The 16584-nt window shown below is 35.4% G+C and overlaps 1 protein-coding gene across 3 annotated transcripts in view; it reads right to left on the bottom strand.

The window, feature by feature from the left end:
• The window catches only part of LOC105438487 (thyroid receptor-interacting protein 11-like), a 36663-nt gene extending 20428 nt beyond the window's left edge, over positions 1 to 16235 (bottom strand). For 2 of the 3 annotated variants that reach the window (XM_030987921.1, XM_030987923.1), the window contains exons 1-13: positions 15944 to 16235; positions 14989 to 15065; positions 14403 to 14513; positions 13979 to 14248; positions 13074 to 13139; positions 12360 to 12596; positions 11065 to 11347; positions 9835 to 9938; positions 5142 to 5276; positions 4157 to 4342; positions 3227 to 3678; positions 2450 to 2612; positions 1004 to 1117 (exon numbers count right to left, since the gene is read on the bottom strand). In XM_030987921.1, the coding sequence (XP_030843781.1) occupies positions 1004 to 1117; positions 2450 to 2612; positions 3227 to 3678; positions 4157 to 4342; positions 5142 to 5276; positions 9835 to 9938; positions 11065 to 11347; positions 12360 to 12596; positions 13074 to 13139; positions 13979 to 14248; positions 14403 to 14513; positions 14989 to 15065; positions 15944 to 16070 (2325 nt within the window). In that variant the 5' untranslated portion in view covers positions 16071 to 16235. The remainder of the gene's footprint in view (positions 1 to 1003; positions 1118 to 2449; positions 2613 to 3226; positions 3679 to 4156; positions 4343 to 5141; positions 5277 to 9834; positions 9939 to 11064; positions 11348 to 12359; positions 12597 to 13073; positions 13140 to 13978; positions 14249 to 14402; positions 14514 to 14988; positions 15066 to 15943) is intronic. The other variant, XM_030987922.1, reaches the window with a different exon arrangement.
• Between the last annotated feature and the right edge of the window lie 349 nt (positions 16236 to 16584).

Here is a 16584-nt window from a genome sequence, read left to right as displayed (position 1 = left end):
CCAATATGGAAAATGAAATCAGGTCATTTATTAAGTGTGCAGGGGGAAAAAGGGCATTAAAAACAATGTACATTTCAACAACAGAAGTATCTGTTTGACTCATCTATAGTGGTAAATATATGGTATATTGACCATCAATATATATATATATTTCAGTTGCAATTCATTTGCAAACTGTGAAACAAATGCTGTGGTCTATCACTTCATTGTCTGAACGAGCCTCGAGTGCAATAGTTCCAACTTCAATAAAGAAAGCACAACCTCCAAAACCTCTACTATAAAGGGAACTTTAGAGTAAACACCCTACCATTGATTCAGATATCTCCAAGATAATTAAACAACTCATTGAGTTTCATCCTATGGTTGGCTACTTGATATTGTTGGAAGGGAAGTAGAAAAAACGTCAGAGGGTTATTTTTGTGTGAGTGTAGTCTTGAAAAAGACTGGTGAACCACGTTATGAATGCGGAGTAAGAGCAAGAGCGAGGCTCAACATTCCGAACAGGGAAGTGTTTCACAAAGACTAAGATCGAATTTAAGTTCGACTTAAATATGGCAGGCCATTCATGCTACTGGTTGCTCTCACCATTGGTCTCTCAATTATGGTCTTCAGATAACATTTTTTCCTTCAATAATGAAATATCAAAAAAGCTCAATTCCATGATTTGTACGTTCCTTGAGAGACCATTGCCAGTAAATAGTGAGAGCAAACAGTGGCATGAATGACCTGCCATAGTTAAGTCCAACTTAAAGTCGATCTTAGTCTTTGTGAAACACTCCCCAGATAGCTCCATGAGAAAACGTAACACCACAAAATCAGAAGATTACGGGATTGTTGATAGAGACCTTAATTGTGTCAAGAAACTTTCTGGACCACAAAAAGTGATTACAATTGTTATAGCATGGAAGTTCATCCAAGCAAACCTTCTTGGTTTAATCGTACATTGCCTGCAAGTCAAAATAATTTGGGTTACATGGGGTTAGCAAAAAATGGTCTCGCTTACATTTGCTCTTTTGCCGGTTTCCTTCTCTCTCAGTAAACTAGCATTGTTGTCTTGCAAAGCTTTTACCTTCTCTTCCAGGTCTTCACTATGTTCTTTATGAACCACCATTAGACCCTGTGAACAAAGCATACAAACATAAACTCTTACCGGTAGGCCCATGGTTTAAATCTTCATTTACATAATCCATGGTCTAAAAATGGCGCAAAATAAGCGTGACACAGTCAGAGTTCCAATATTAGAAGCACGCAAGGCAAGGTACGCTTATTTTGCGCTAAATTTTAAACCATGAGTTATGTAAATGAGGGTTTAAACCATGGGTTATAAGTTAAACCTCCTTTGTGAATTTGGACCTTACTCTATGAACAGGTATTTTCGCAGGGTTTTTAATTTTGCAAATCACTCATTGATCACAAATTTAACAACAAGTAAAAAAAAAAATATATCCAGCAAGTAATGTCTCATGTCGGAATCATGTAAGGTTTTTACAGTAAATAAACGCAGCCCAATAGTGCAGTGCGCGTCTCAGTGTAAATATCAATTGTCCTTGCCATTGGAAACAAAACATGTGCATTTCATTGCACCTTCAATTTAACAGGCGCCAGAGATACGCATATACAGTGTAAGAATCCAAAAGATTTGTTATGTGTGTCGGGATATTGGGAGATTGGTGGATTTTCTGGGAGTCTCCCGACAAATACAGGAGGGTTGGCAGCTCTGTTATCACTATGACCATGACTGACAAAGAAAGCGGACAAAATATACAGTTCCTCAGGTAGACAAAGGAACATCCCTTCAATGCTATTATGTAAAAATGTGTAGAACAGGTGTCACATGCATATTCACCTTTTTACATAATAGCAGTGAAGGGATGTTCCTTTGTCTACCTGAGGAACTGTATATTTTGTCCGCTTTCTTTGTCTGTCATTTTCATATTGTATGCGCATCTCAGGTGTTCATTATGACTTTTAGCTGTGGGTTATCACTTTTTTATGGGAACTTTTTTCCATGATGTCACTTGACCAATTAGATTGTCTATATTCTAGAACCTGTCCTATAATCTCCTTTATATCCTGCATCAAAATGTATTGGCTTTTGATTGGTTGAGAGCTCGTCACATGACCAGAAATATTTCAACTATTTAAAGAAAGTACTATTTGGGAATTGACATTTGTTTTGTTTTATTTTTGTTTTTTTAATTTGATTTTTGTTTTTTTAAATCTTAGTTTAATAACAACAAAATATTTTTTATTCTTTTTTAATAAAAACTGTACTTCTTAAAATTTCAATAAAAATTTTCAACAAAAACAAGAAAAAAACAAATCAAAACAAAACAAAAAAATAAAAATAAAAATAGTACTATCGGAGTCATCTCTTGCGTATAGTTTTAACCAGAACCTCTCAAGACAGTGTATATTTGTATAATAACAGTCAAGGAACGCACTGTACCTTTTCAGCCGTCATGTCTTGAAGGATGCGATCTTTCTCTTTGAGTTGATCTCTCATCCTAATGACTACCTCCTCCAGAGCCTGTTTCTCCATCTCCCAGTCAGCCCTCACCATCTCAAACTGGTTCAACTGCTGCTTGAATGCATCTGCTGCTTCAGGGAATCTACAGGTAGAAACGTGACAGAGTTCATTAACCAGAAATCCTCTCTGCATGTATGAAGTGTAATCTCTCTCAAATTGGCAACAATATATTTTTGCACATTTTTGTATGTATTTATGAATAGCAAATCATAAAATAGCATCAGCTGCTTCAGGGAATCAACAATTAGAAATGTGATGGACTGCATTAACCAGAAATCCTCTCAACCTGTTCATATTTTACTCTGTCTCTCAAATTGACAACATATTTTGCACATTTTTGTATGTATTAAACATCTACTGCTTCAGGGAATATACCATTCCAAGAGAATAGAGTGTAATTATAATCTGAACTCCTGTAATTGCTGAACTTCCCTGCAAATAATCAGAGTATATTCATTAAATGGTCACAATCTTTTCTAATTACTACTATTTTGTATAAACAATACTTTGCATTATAAAAAAATAAGCAAACTAAAATGATCAAACAACTTGAAACTATTACAAATAAACTTGCACTAGGAAAAATTAGAAGGCTTTGATGAGACTTTTAGTGGGTGTGGTATGTATTGAAGAATTCACATTGGACTACTATGACTTTGGATTCTTTAACGAGTTAAGGTATAATGTCAAACTTACTTCTCCTTGATACCAGCAAACATGATAGAGTCATCGTATTCCCCATCAAAGCTCACAGCATCAGAGTTCTCCAGCAATGACTGCTTGCCCTCGGTCAAGAACCCTCCATCGCTGCTCAGCTCCGTCTCCGACGTCCAGCCTTCCCTGACCGATGAACTCAGGTCCGATGCGACGCTCGAGTCCGTGGGAGACTGTGGCCTGCGGTACGAGATGTGTCTCCTGACCTGAACTCCATCCTCCGCACCTCCCTGGGGCAGACTGTCAAGGTCACTTTCACCAGTCACAAGGGTCAGCTCAGATTCAGACTGAGAGGGGTCAGAAGGTCGTTGCTCCGACCCCTGGGGGTCCTGACCTGAGAGTTCTTTGACCTTCTGATTGAGATTGGTTATGAGAGCCTCACATGTCTGTTTGTCGTCTGCTAGCGTCTCACAGGATTGGTTCAACTCATCAATCTAGGGAGAAGAATATCAAAACATGATTCAAAGCTACAAGACCTAGAGCAAGTGTCATATCGGTGCACATAAATCTCATACCGAACGTAAGAGATAAAGAGACCTAGCCTCCATAAACAAATAAACTACAATGTGACATATTAAATCACAATCTACCAACCAAATTGCCAATTTGAGATTAGCACAGGTTTAGTGATTTCATAAATCATGAACTTTCATAACTCTATTTCATTGGTCCAATTTATTTCATACCCTTGCCATTATTTTGCTATTAATCGTTTTTTGCTTTCATACCAATGAACTTATTACAACGATTGAACTATTCTATACAAACTAAAATACCACGGATATCATAAAACACACCTCATTCTGTAGTCTAGAGACGTGATGTTTTAGAAGATCATTCTCCTTCTCAAGACTACTTACAAAGTCTGCTGTGATCTCCAAACTAAAATACTACGGATATCATAAAACACACCTCATTCTGTAGTCTAGAGACATGATGTTTTAGAAGATCATTCTCCTTCTCCAAACTACTAACAAAGTCAGCTGTGATCTCCTGATGTTGGCTGCATCCGATCTCGGATACGATCTCGGCTGCCTGGTCACTGATATCCAATGTGGCTGCTTCTAAGGTAGCGACTGTATTCTTACTCTCGGACATCTATCGGTAAGAATTATAACAATTATTAAAAACATAGAACTACAACATTTTTTTCCCCTTTTCCTCATACAAGGCATTTTATTACTTTATATCATTTAAACAACATTGCATATAGAGTTTGATTACAATATGTATACAAAATTCTGTTCAATACAATTAATGTTGATGTCTTTTCAAAGAATTAATTATATGTGACACTATCAGTATATTTCATATTATGTTCTAATTTTGTCAATTATGTGAATTCTTTTTTGTGAAATGTGAAACAAAATAAACTTAAAACTTGGAACTTGAAAATCAACAGACTGGTAAAAAATAAAATAGGGGAGACAAAAAGAGAGTGGGAGGGAAAGATCAAGGCATGAATAGAAATGTGTAGAACTACAAGATGAATGATAAATAAGTATACATATAAGGAAGAATCTTTTAAATAACAGTACAGTGTAATAATATCAAGAATTACAACTACAACTCATATCTATCATTCAAAGATTTAAAAAAAACATCTGATGAGTGAGATGGGCGGACATATCACGGCAGTTCATTCCACAGTCATGGTACAGAGGCCTGGAAAGCGTTATCACCAGCTTTACTGTTGATATGATCTTTACTTTAGAGTTGATATCAATTGCAACTATGTACATAAGAGATAGGAGACTGCAAACTTGTGATTGATTGAAGGACTTGTGAGTGATATGGATCAATCACAACTCTTTATAAGACAGGGCCAAGGGCACACTGTGTACATCTATGGTGCAGTCTGAACTTGAACAAAAACCAGGATAAAATGTGATCTTACCTTTTGTCCAGCTGTTATCATCTTATCAACAATCTGTTGTTTCTCTTTGAGTAGCTTGGATCTTCTCAGAGCTTCCTCGGTTGAGAACTTCCTCCCAGCATTATGAATGTCATCTAGCATTGCACTGGTGCTTGCCTGTGAGTTACAATCAACGTTCTTCATTGAACATATTCATTTCAAGCAGGATTTCAAGTATCTACAAAGATTTTTCTTCATTATATAGACTATGAGCACTGATGTGTGTTCAGACACAGATTTAATATTCAATTTCAAGTAACAAAGAGATACCTAGCATCGCACTGGTACTTGCCTGTGAGTTACAACCAAAGATCTTCATTGAACATATTCATTTCAAGCAGGATTTAAAGTATCTACACAGATTTTTTTTTAATTTTAACTACTATGAGCACTGAGGTGTGTTTAGACACAGATTTAATTTTAATTTTAAGCGACAAAGAGATAATGAAGCTGTTCATCTTGCACTTATCAGGGTAAATTGCCCAAAAATATAAATAGGACGGTATAAACGGAAGCTTTTATCTTGGATTGTAGTCCTCCTAAAAACTCCACAAGTGAGTTTACACTGGAGGTTTAGTTGTGGGTGGTCATCAATTTTGGGTGTGGGGATTAAAGATAAAGTTGAGTTCTGGGCATGCGATTGCATTGTGAAAGAAGAGTGTGGAATGGATCAGAAAATATTGATCATCTAGCATATAAGTATTGGTGTGTACTGCAAAGTTCTGGAGTCATCAAAATCATGATAAATTTGGCCCAGTCTTGGTAAAGTAACAAGCACGGTACACAGAAAGACGCGAATAATATGTGACATATTGAGGGAGCCAGGCGCCTTTGAATGCTTTTGCAGATAAATGGCGCTATACAAATGCTGTTCATCATCAAAGATGTATATGGGACTACACACATGGTGTCGGGCTACTAATATAACCTTGATTTCCTAATCTTTCTATGCTCATTACTCATCCAGTATACATTTCTACCAAAATTGTTTGGCAAATGACATTTATTTGTAATCTTGAACATTCAGTATAAGTTTTGTTTGATTCTGTAAGAATTCATTTTCTTTTGTTACCAGAACTCAAGTCTATCTTTAAGTGGGGCTGCTAAAGACAATCTAAAGGTGGCAATTAAGTTTTGAGATATACTTGATGCAGATAGATTATTCTGGGAGTATGAAAAGTCAAGGCATTATCAAAGGGTACAATGCTTTCTATCATTCTTCAATTTCTCATGCAGGTACATGGGTATTAAAGGTACTATGTCCCTTTTGCAGCAAACCTCAAGTTGTGTAGAACTTTGCAGGAATTATGAATATGTCATGTATGTCCTATCTGTGAAATTTAAAAGTTAGCAGTGTCCTCATATTCAAATTATGCAAGGAAACACATTTACTTGCTAGACTTCACTGTCAGACACTATTGAGTGACTGACTGGCTTTTTTCTTCTTTGGTAATAACATACATGAAAAGAGTTGTAAAGGGTACATGAGCATTTGTCTACATCAATAACCCACTTCTTGTTATGGCCAAGATTAAACTAATTGAATCTTTGCGCAGCATAAAACATATGATCATTCGGTACATACAATTGTCTGAAAATCAAGACTATTACTTTTGGGCTCTATAGCCCTAAAGTCGATTTGACAACTAATAGTTGTTATTTTCCCACTTGAAGACATTTTCAAGCCCTACCTTTTTTAGGGAAGTTCTAAATTAGTATTATCTTTCAAATGCAGTTGGAATTTAACTTTTTCATTTTTTTGGCCTGCAAATGGGACATAGTACCTTTAAGGTCAGGCAAGGAGTTTTGATACATAAATCTGACTGAATAAAAAGCAGACAGGTGGAGCTAAACTCAACTACCATACAAGGTACTTGAATTTTCCAATTGAAATTGAAATTTCCAATTTTAACTGATGACTTACAAAAATATACCGAGTGTATCCTGCTATTCTTTATTCTTTTTGTTTCTTCTTCTTTCTCTCCATTACAATGCATACATTTTGGAACATCTATGATATGCGCTATTTAAGTATGGTATACCATTATTATTACCATACAAGGTACTTCAAAAAGACAGTACAGAAAATTTATCAAGTATTATTATAGGATATAGTCTGATAGAAACTTTTTTATCATACCAAGTCTGTTCCAAATTCAAACTAAGGCTAGAAAACATATCAGTGCTGGTAATGGTTTCAAAATAAATTCTTACACTGTGTACATGTAGCTACAGTGTTGTAGTCAACACTTACAGTGCACAATGCAACATACCGGTACATGTTTCTCAAGTGCTCATGCAGGTGATGTATACATGCTGGTGTAAGTGTGCATTAAATTTAGCAGTTTGTAAAGAGATGTACTATTTAATATTTTGAGTTGCACTGATCATTTGAATATCATGCTGATTAATTAAGTCTTTGAAAAGAGGTTAAATTAGTTTAAGCCATAAGCCAAGCATTATTTGATAAAATCATACTACTTTGTATATAAAAAAAGTAAGGTAAAATAAATGCTATGGTGTACTAGTCATGCAAATGGTTCATAGATCTTGCATTATAAATTCAATATTTATCTCTTTAAATTTGCCAGAAAAGAGGGGAAAAGAGAGAATACAGTAATAAACTAAGCCATGTAAAATGAGCTGTAGGAACAGTTCTTATCACTATCATTATTATTGATTACCAAGCATAGAAATTACTTTTATTTGTGGAGTAAAAAAGAATTGTATTTTGACTGAAATATATATGACTTATTCTTCATCTTGAAAATAACATTAAAAAGGACAAAAATAATAATAATAAATCTAGATTTATATAGTGCTTAATGAAAAAAACTGTCAGCTATTACCGGTAGCTCTTTTAGAATTGTTATGCAAAGAGATTAAAGATAGGCAGAAAATATGGTGCAGACAAGTATATGCCTGTACAGCTTAGGGCAAATAGGGGTATATACATGTAAGAATTAATATGATAATAATTATATTTGTTTAGAGTGTAATGATCATAGGATATTGTATCTTGGTATGTATGCAGTAATAAAAGGTAATGTGTTAGTTACATGTACATAATATAGACAGGTATCTTCATTGATGATAAGGATAGAGAAAATTATTTACAGGATTTGGCGACAGAAAAATCTGGGAAGCCATAAAAAGATCCATAGCAGTATAAGAAGTGTTAATGGATTGTATTGAATCATATACAGTTACTGCCCAATAATAACAATTGAATACATTTTCAAGGGGGATTTCAATATCAGGAGCAGTATAAGGAGTATTGTTCGATATTTGAAGATATATGTAGGTAAAGGGGGGGTTAAGCAGTGTATACATAGATACAAAAGAACCAACATAAAGTTGTCTGGTGTAAAAAAAGATACATACCAAAACAAACCCATAACAAAGTGAGAAATAGATTGTAGTAAAGTCATACACCAGGTACGTACATGGATATTGGAAAAACAATCTGGAATACCTTAAACACAGGAACGCATGCAAGTTATTCAGTGACATGTCCCATGTGATACATGCAGTGGAGAGGAACATGTCAGTATTCGTGTGGAGATATCTAAAACCATGGGACCTGTCTCACGAAATCGTCATACATACAAGTTCACCGACATCACATTGTAACCTGTAGCAAATTAACTCTGAGATTCAGATATGAAAGCCTTTTGTTCATTTTTATATGATCCCTATCTCAAGGAGACATTAGTTCAACACTGTTAAATCACAATATATCAATAATAGCCCATTGCTTGAATAAACATGCAAGAGAAAGAATAAAAGGGCTCTTAGAGCTTCGTTACGGGGTTGGGGTTGTATTAATAATCAGTTTTATAGCAGTGACACATTATTTCAGTATTTAGTATTATTTATTAAATCATTTTGATAAGTATGCATAGGAAGCTCTTTGGTCATGCATTCATTAAGCTTTATTTTTTAATTTTTGAAATAATACAAAAATGTTCAAGCCTGCCTGCCCTCTAGTGTTAGCAAACTTTATTCAGCTTGTAAAATTGATACAAACTAAAGGCTGGAAGACAAATTTTGGTTTGTCTACCTAATGCACAAACACTGACGAAATATAATTAATTTTCTGCATCTACAGCCTGCATTTCTTTAAAAAATGTATTCTGCAGTTACAAGGCCCATTAAACAAATAAACTACCAAACACAGGATGCGATGTATTATTTTACACTGTGTGTTTAAGAAACCACTAGGCCATCATTTTGATTGTTATAAATTAGCTTTATGCTACAGTTAAACAACATAAGCTCAAGGATAGCAGAAATTGCATGTAGTTTTATAATATTGAACTTGTTTCTTTCATCAAGGCAAAGGCTTTTGATTTTTCTGTGTTCGTTTTGTTTTCATTCCATTCTTTTTGTTTTTCATTTTGTTTTTCAGTCAGTATGATTTTTCAAAACTATTCTCTACATCATACTTTTTTCATTTCAGATCAACTAAAAAATATATTGTCAGAAAAACAACTGTGTAGTACAGTTTATTGTTTCATAATTCCTTTTCTATCAAAAATTCACTGGAATGTAACTTTACAGATAAAATGAGATAGATGGTGAGAGCAGGCAAGCTTGTTCGTTTATTAGTAGTTGAGAGAGGGGGAGGGATAAGGGATTAGGATTAGGATTATAAATGAACGGTGATATGTACATGAGAGGCATTCAGTTCCGTGAGCAGTCTTTGTTTAGTGGCATAAAGATCTTCCCTGACCTGTTCGTGCGACCCTAGAAGGACCTCCAGCTCCGTCTCTTGTCCTGCAAACAGAGAAAAAAAGAAGGAAATGTTAATAATAATATGTCTTGTTTACCCACGGTAGCCTCATCAGTATGCATACTGTTCTCCCTGAGGGCCCTGCAATCATATCATTACCCCGGCTTTAACCGAGCTACCAAGAAATGGTGCTCAAGCATTCAAGGAATTTCTTCCTACTGGGTACCCATTTACCTCACCTGGGTGGAGTATGGCAAATGTAGATTAATATCTTGAAAAAAGGACATTATGTAGGCTTTATAAATGTTAAGGAGGCACGGTGGCTCAGTGGTAGAGTAGTGGTCTTGTAACCGAGAGGTTCCGGGTTCAAAACTTTTAAGTCAATGCACTTGTGCCCCCTTTGGTAAGGGATTAATCCTCATTACCAAGTCCCTCAAAGAGGACTTGAAGCTGTCAGTCCCCTGGTTATTTACTTACAAGCATATTATGCTTTCTTAGCAGTCAGGTAAAACAAACAAACAATAAGGTTCCCCTTTATTGGTCATAAAGACAATAGAAATTGTAATTGTATAGTTCCATACTGAAGCAAAGATACATGTACATTCTTACAAAGAATTAATTTCAAGTAGCATGCTTTGCTCAAAAAGGTAGACATGTAATGAATAAAGAAAAATATGATGTGCAAAGAACATTAATGTACAAATGTCAGAACATTAAGTATCAATAATACATAGTATTATCGTTATCACCATTATCACCACTGTTGGTTTCAATCTAGCTTCGATAAATCATCACATCATGCATGACCGAGCCTTCAGAATGTATGAATCTCAGGCCAAAATGAGGTTATAAATGCTTGAAGTAATTGCATATATAAATTAAACAATATCGGTTCATAGAAAGTTTCAATCGTCTCACAAATTGAAGTTAAACCATATTGATTCACAGAAAGTTTCAATCTTTTTACAAATTGGAGTCAAGCAATATTTATTCATAGAAAGTTTAAATATCTTACAAATTGAAGTCAAACAATATTGATTCATAGAAAGTTTCAATCGTCTTACAAATTGAAGTTAAACAATATTGATTCATAGAAAGTTTCAATTGTCTTATAAATGGAGGTTAAACCATATCAATTCATAGAATGTTTCAATCGTCTTTGTGACTCACTGTTTACAACTTTCATGAGGTGCTCCACTTCAAGCTTCAGCTCTTCATTATCTTTCTTCAAATTGGCAACAACGTCCCCATCACCAGCGGCCGACCCCGTGTGCCCTTTGACCTCTCTCTCAAGCCTTGACCTGTCTTTGTCTAGGATGTCCACCTTACGTCTGAGTGTTTGGACAAGCCTGGTATTATCCCGATCTGATTCGGTCAAGCGGGTGTTCTCCTTTTCTAGCTGGTAGTTGGACTCTTCCAGCTGTCCAACCTGCTGACGGGTCTCATGCAGAAGCTGATAGCGTACATCAAGAAAAACAATCATAGCCAAAATATTTGTGACAAGACTAACATATTTTACAAGATGTTTATAACAGAAAGTCATTTTATTTCATTATCCATTGTCGATGGTTCTCCACATTTATGTGCTACACCTGTGTATGTATTCCCCTCTCTAATACTGAACTAAAATTGTTTGTCTTAACTGACATTTTCGTGCAATAAGCCTTATGTTCCTGAACATACATGTACATGTATATGCTCAATTTAATTTGTTCTTAAAATTTAATGAAATTGCATTGATTGTTTTGGTGACTACTTATCTACATCTTTGATGTATTTTTCTAAATCTTTTATGAATTTGCCATTGGTATTTTGTTGTATTGCTTATATATTTTGACATTGTCTTATTAAAAATTTCTGATTACTTGGTAAAACATACAATACTGGCCTTGAGCTGCAGTTCATGTTGATTTTTTAATAAACCTATTCAATTTAATAAAAAAACAAATCAAACCTCTATGTTTGTATATCTGTAACAATCATGTCCTCGATCTGGAAAACATATAGTCAGTTTTTAGCCAGAAGGGCCTTAACTAATATCATTTTACACAGAATTAGACGATATACTCTCAAACTATGTACTTTCACAAAGTGTTAACATGGGCCATTAAAGCAGCACAAATCTATAGCTAATCCTATTTCAATCATTTTGCAGTATGACACTTTCATGATTTTAGGACATTCTCTAAATTGGTGAGACACAGTTTGCTAGACAATTGTTTACCAGTATTACAGTATATATACATTGCTATGAGCGGAAATCATTCCCTGCAAAAGCAGAAGGAAATGACCATCTGTGAATATCTTTAAATCAAAACTGAAAGCACATCTTTTCAATTAACTGTTAATCTAAGCATATCAGGAGCTCTTGTAGCGCACTAGAATATATACTTAATGTTGGATAGTTTCTGCACTATATACATGTATTATTATTATATTTATAAATAAAAACATATTTTGTTTACCTCTTCTAGTTCCAAGACTCTCTTCTGTAGATCATTGCCATCATCCGTAACACCGTCAGAAGAGCTCTGCCTGTACCCGACCATCTTCTCCAGACTTTCAATCTTCCTCTCATAATCCTCAACATCAGTCTTGTGTTTCTTGGTCAAAGTCTTGAGCTTGTGAGAGTGCGAGTCTTGAATGGCCGATAACTCGTGCTGAGACTCGTCTTCTTTATGTCTTAGCTTTTCTTCTAAGCTCTGATCATGATGAAAAATAATCATTAAAAATACCATTACAGGCTAAAAAGACAATCAATATTGTAATTGTTAGGACTATACAGATTTTAAAAACTTAACATATTATGCACAAAATACAAATAATTGAACTGTTCAGGGCACTTCTTTTACAATTAAAATTGCATAGATAAGTATAACGATATAGAATCAAATCATTACACTAAAATTCACATCATGATATTCAAAGCAATAAATACACTCTCTTAGCTTGTTTTATTTATTTTTTTAATTCTCTCCCTCTTTGGGCTGATATTTCTCAGTTTTGAATGCATTAAAACATATTTTTTTATTCTTAAAACATTTTTTTCCTAAAAAACTGTAAAAAATAAATTAATTAAAAAGCCGACCATAGATTTCAAGATTTTGGGGTCAGTCGCACAGGGTGCCACAACATTTTTTTTTTTAGGCCTAATGACAGTGGGTTATCATGTAATGTACCTTTATCCTAGCTTTCAGTTCTGCCATCTCCCCTTGTGAAGAATCATCACCAATCTGGAACACAGGCTGAAATCGAGAGAGAAAAAAGTTTAGAAAGTTTATTGTCTTCATCTACATAATAAACAAACGGGTCATAAAAAGAGTTCCATAATATTTTGGTCCAGAGCAAGGTATTTTGGGGAATAGAGAGATCCAAGGCCTCTGCTTACATTTTGGTTTATGTGTATTGGTGTAAAATAGGTGAGCTCCAGGGTATCTGTTTGAACTGGGAACCTGCAACCTGTAACTCAAAGCTACGCAAATGATCATACAATTGATTTTTGCGATTGATACCATTGAAATGTGCGATCAGTCGCCAACAAATATCCTTAAGATCAATTGGTATTAGCTTTGTGTTACGGGGCTTTGATATTGCCTGTATAATGTAAATGTACAGGTATATAGCAAAATGACATAATATAAATGGCACTCTAGGAATACTGTTTATTACTCATTTCATGATCTATTCATGTCTATGCACAGCAATATATTTGCCACTCATCTACACTCAAAATTTCCCACACTATTATTTTAGGCAATCCAATGCACAATGTCTCAATATGTCTCCAGACCAGCAGTGTTTCACAAAACTGTCATAAGTACAAGTTCGCCGACAACCCACTATTTCAATAGGCTGTAGGCAAACTTGTACTTGTGACGGTTTTGTCGACAACCACACCCATACCTTCTCTGATCTCTCCATTCTGTTTGCCAGCAGCCATCTCTTTCCAATGACTGCACTCTGCCCTCAACCTTCCCACCTCATTATATACAAAAATAAAATATTGTATCAAACCATATTATGTTCATGAACAAAAGAAAAAAAAGATGCAGAAACCAATAAATCAAATCAAATCAAATCAAACCTTCTCTCCATTCTGTTTGCCAGCAGCCATCTCTTTCCAATGACTGCACTCTGCTCTCAACCTTCCCACCTCATTGGAGAGACGGTTGATCTCCTGCTGAGACCAGATCACATCATCAAAGTCGTGACTGTCTGCCATGATGGCTGAACCCGACAGAGACGATGTGGACGTTGCCGCAGTCATGCCCCCACCGTCCCCGGCGGTGGATAACATGCTGTGGTGAAGGGTCTGCAGATCATTCTGCTTCTGGATCAAAGAATTCACCTGGTCCTGTTCAAAAGAAAGGAAAAAAATGGTTGTACGACACTTCCTCCTGCGACAATTGAAAGGTTTCTCAGCATTGAACGTTTCAAATGGCACTTGGCAGCTTGTTGCAAAAAGAAAAAGAATGCTGGTACGACACTTTTGCTGTCTTGCCCCCTACCTCTTTTTCCACCAAGACAGATCGATACTGTGATGAGATGCTGTTGATCTGAAGCTCGGAGGCCTCGGCTTTCTCTTCCAGCTCTGCATTAATACTCCCAAGCCTCTCATTCTACATATGTTTGTAAAACAAAAAAAAACAAAAAAAAATCAGATTATATATAGTAAGCAGTCATAGACTTGGGAAACAAGGGTCATATTCTGAAAACTTCTCTTTTAAATTAGGGAAAATGAAGTTAACTGTCATAAAATGTGTGAAATTAACACTTACAGTTAATATTGGTGCTTGCACAGAAGTCTCTCCTAACTTCACGCAAACACAAATCATTCCAATTTTTGTAAACAACAAGAGAGTTGTCCATGAATACATGTACATGTACGTCACAATCCACTGACAATACTGCCAATTTAGAGATCTCATAATTCAAACATTCGTAACTCTCTTATATATTATTGGTCCATGTCATTCTAAACTTTCACCATTCTATTTCTCTGATTAGTCTGCTTTCATACGAATGAGCTACAGGTACATGTAATTACAAAGGTTGCAATGCCAATTAATGCCATTGCCCTTCAATATTATTTACCTCAGCTCTCAGTGCAACGATGGCTGTTTCACAACGTCTCACTTTGTCTTCTGAGATCTGAAGCTCTGTGCTCTGATCTATAATTTAAAAAAAGGGAAAATTACAATAAAAATCACTTGTAAGCTTTTTTCACATACATGTCCAATGCAAACCATGGTTTTATTATGTTTTCATCTCGGCATAAATGTTGAACTGTAAAAATATTTACATATGAGAGAGAGAGGCAAGTCTTTTACAGTTTATTTTATTAAGGGTTTATCTTTACTTGACCTTGCAATAACTTACACACTTTGGCCAGTCGTAATTGACGCAGACGTTTTTTTTTCTTCGGTGCTCTGCGGGTTTCGGTTTCCCGATCCGCGAGCTGGCAATGCGAAAAACGGATTCAGCGTAATAAAATACCCCCAGTTCACTGTCTACTTTTACGGGTCATCCGTACAAAGTCTCTGTACAAAGTCAATGTGAAATGCATCAAGAAAATCATTGCGGAATCCGTTTTTAGCATTGCCAACGATCGGAAATAAGATTAAGAATCGTCCACGAAAATGTGGACTATCCAACAAGGCTTGCAATAGCCAATACTTCTTTATTGCAAGCAATAAAGAAGTATATTGCTACCAATTATTATTATTAATAATAATAATATTACACTTAATTAACTGTTAGCTTTTATATATATATGGTTATCCCAAGACTAGATTGGACGCATCCAAAGTAAACCACTGAACAACTGACAGAAGTGCAGTGCAGTTACACTGAGTGATTTCAAGTTCGGTGTTGAAAGCTGGTGTTGGGCCATCGAAAACGCGCACGCGTGATCGGTATCGTCCTTCTAAACTGACCGTCGGTGTTGGAGCTCGGTTCAGCAGCCTTTCCAAGCTCTCAACACCAACACCAACACCGAACATCGTACTTGAAATCACTCACTGTCACTGAGAAGAGAGAACAAACTCACCGGCCACTTCTTCGGTGCCCTCCGCGATAACATCCCGTGTGAATGATGCTGCTGATGTGGCTACATTCGATAACTGGCCGGTCAGATTCTCAGTCAAATTCTTCAGATTTCCACCGAACCACGCCATCTTTAGAACGTAAATTTCTAACACAATTCTATTTAATTTCGAAGTGTAACATTTCTATTGCCACAGTAAAAAATTATTTCATTGGAATAATGAAAATCCGCATTTTAAGTCCATAATTCCGTCCGTATTGCGAAGCGTACATTAGCCAGTTCTTGGATGAAGAAGATAGATAAAAAAAAAAAACTTCTGTAGTGTACAACAATAGCATTGCCAATTTAAACGCAAAATTAGAATGTGTAAAATGAAAAAAAATCCTTGTAGTATATGTGGAAGAAAAAAGATTTAAATTCATTAATCTTACAAATTTATAACAAAAAAAGTACAAACTGAGATATTTATAAATAAATATTAAATCAAATTAGATCTATTAAACAATTACATTGCAAAAAAAAATATTACAATGAGCAATGACATTGTAGTCGTAAATTGTCAAAAGTACTTGTTGCCTACTTTCAACTACTTCTGCTCGGATATTGCCAACGCGTCAAATATGACTGGCCAAAGTACGTGGGTT

Source organism: Strongylocentrotus purpuratus, unplaced genomic scaffold, assembly GCF_000002235.5.
Source record: "Strongylocentrotus purpuratus isolate Spur 01 unplaced genomic scaffold, Spur_5.0 spur5_scaffold_17, whole genome shotgun sequence".
NCBI classification, from domain to species: Eukaryota; Metazoa; Echinodermata; class Echinoidea; order Camarodonta; family Strongylocentrotidae; genus Strongylocentrotus; species Strongylocentrotus purpuratus.
Note: the sequence above shows the minus strand (reverse complement) of the source record. Positions and strands in the feature narration are given on the sequence as shown.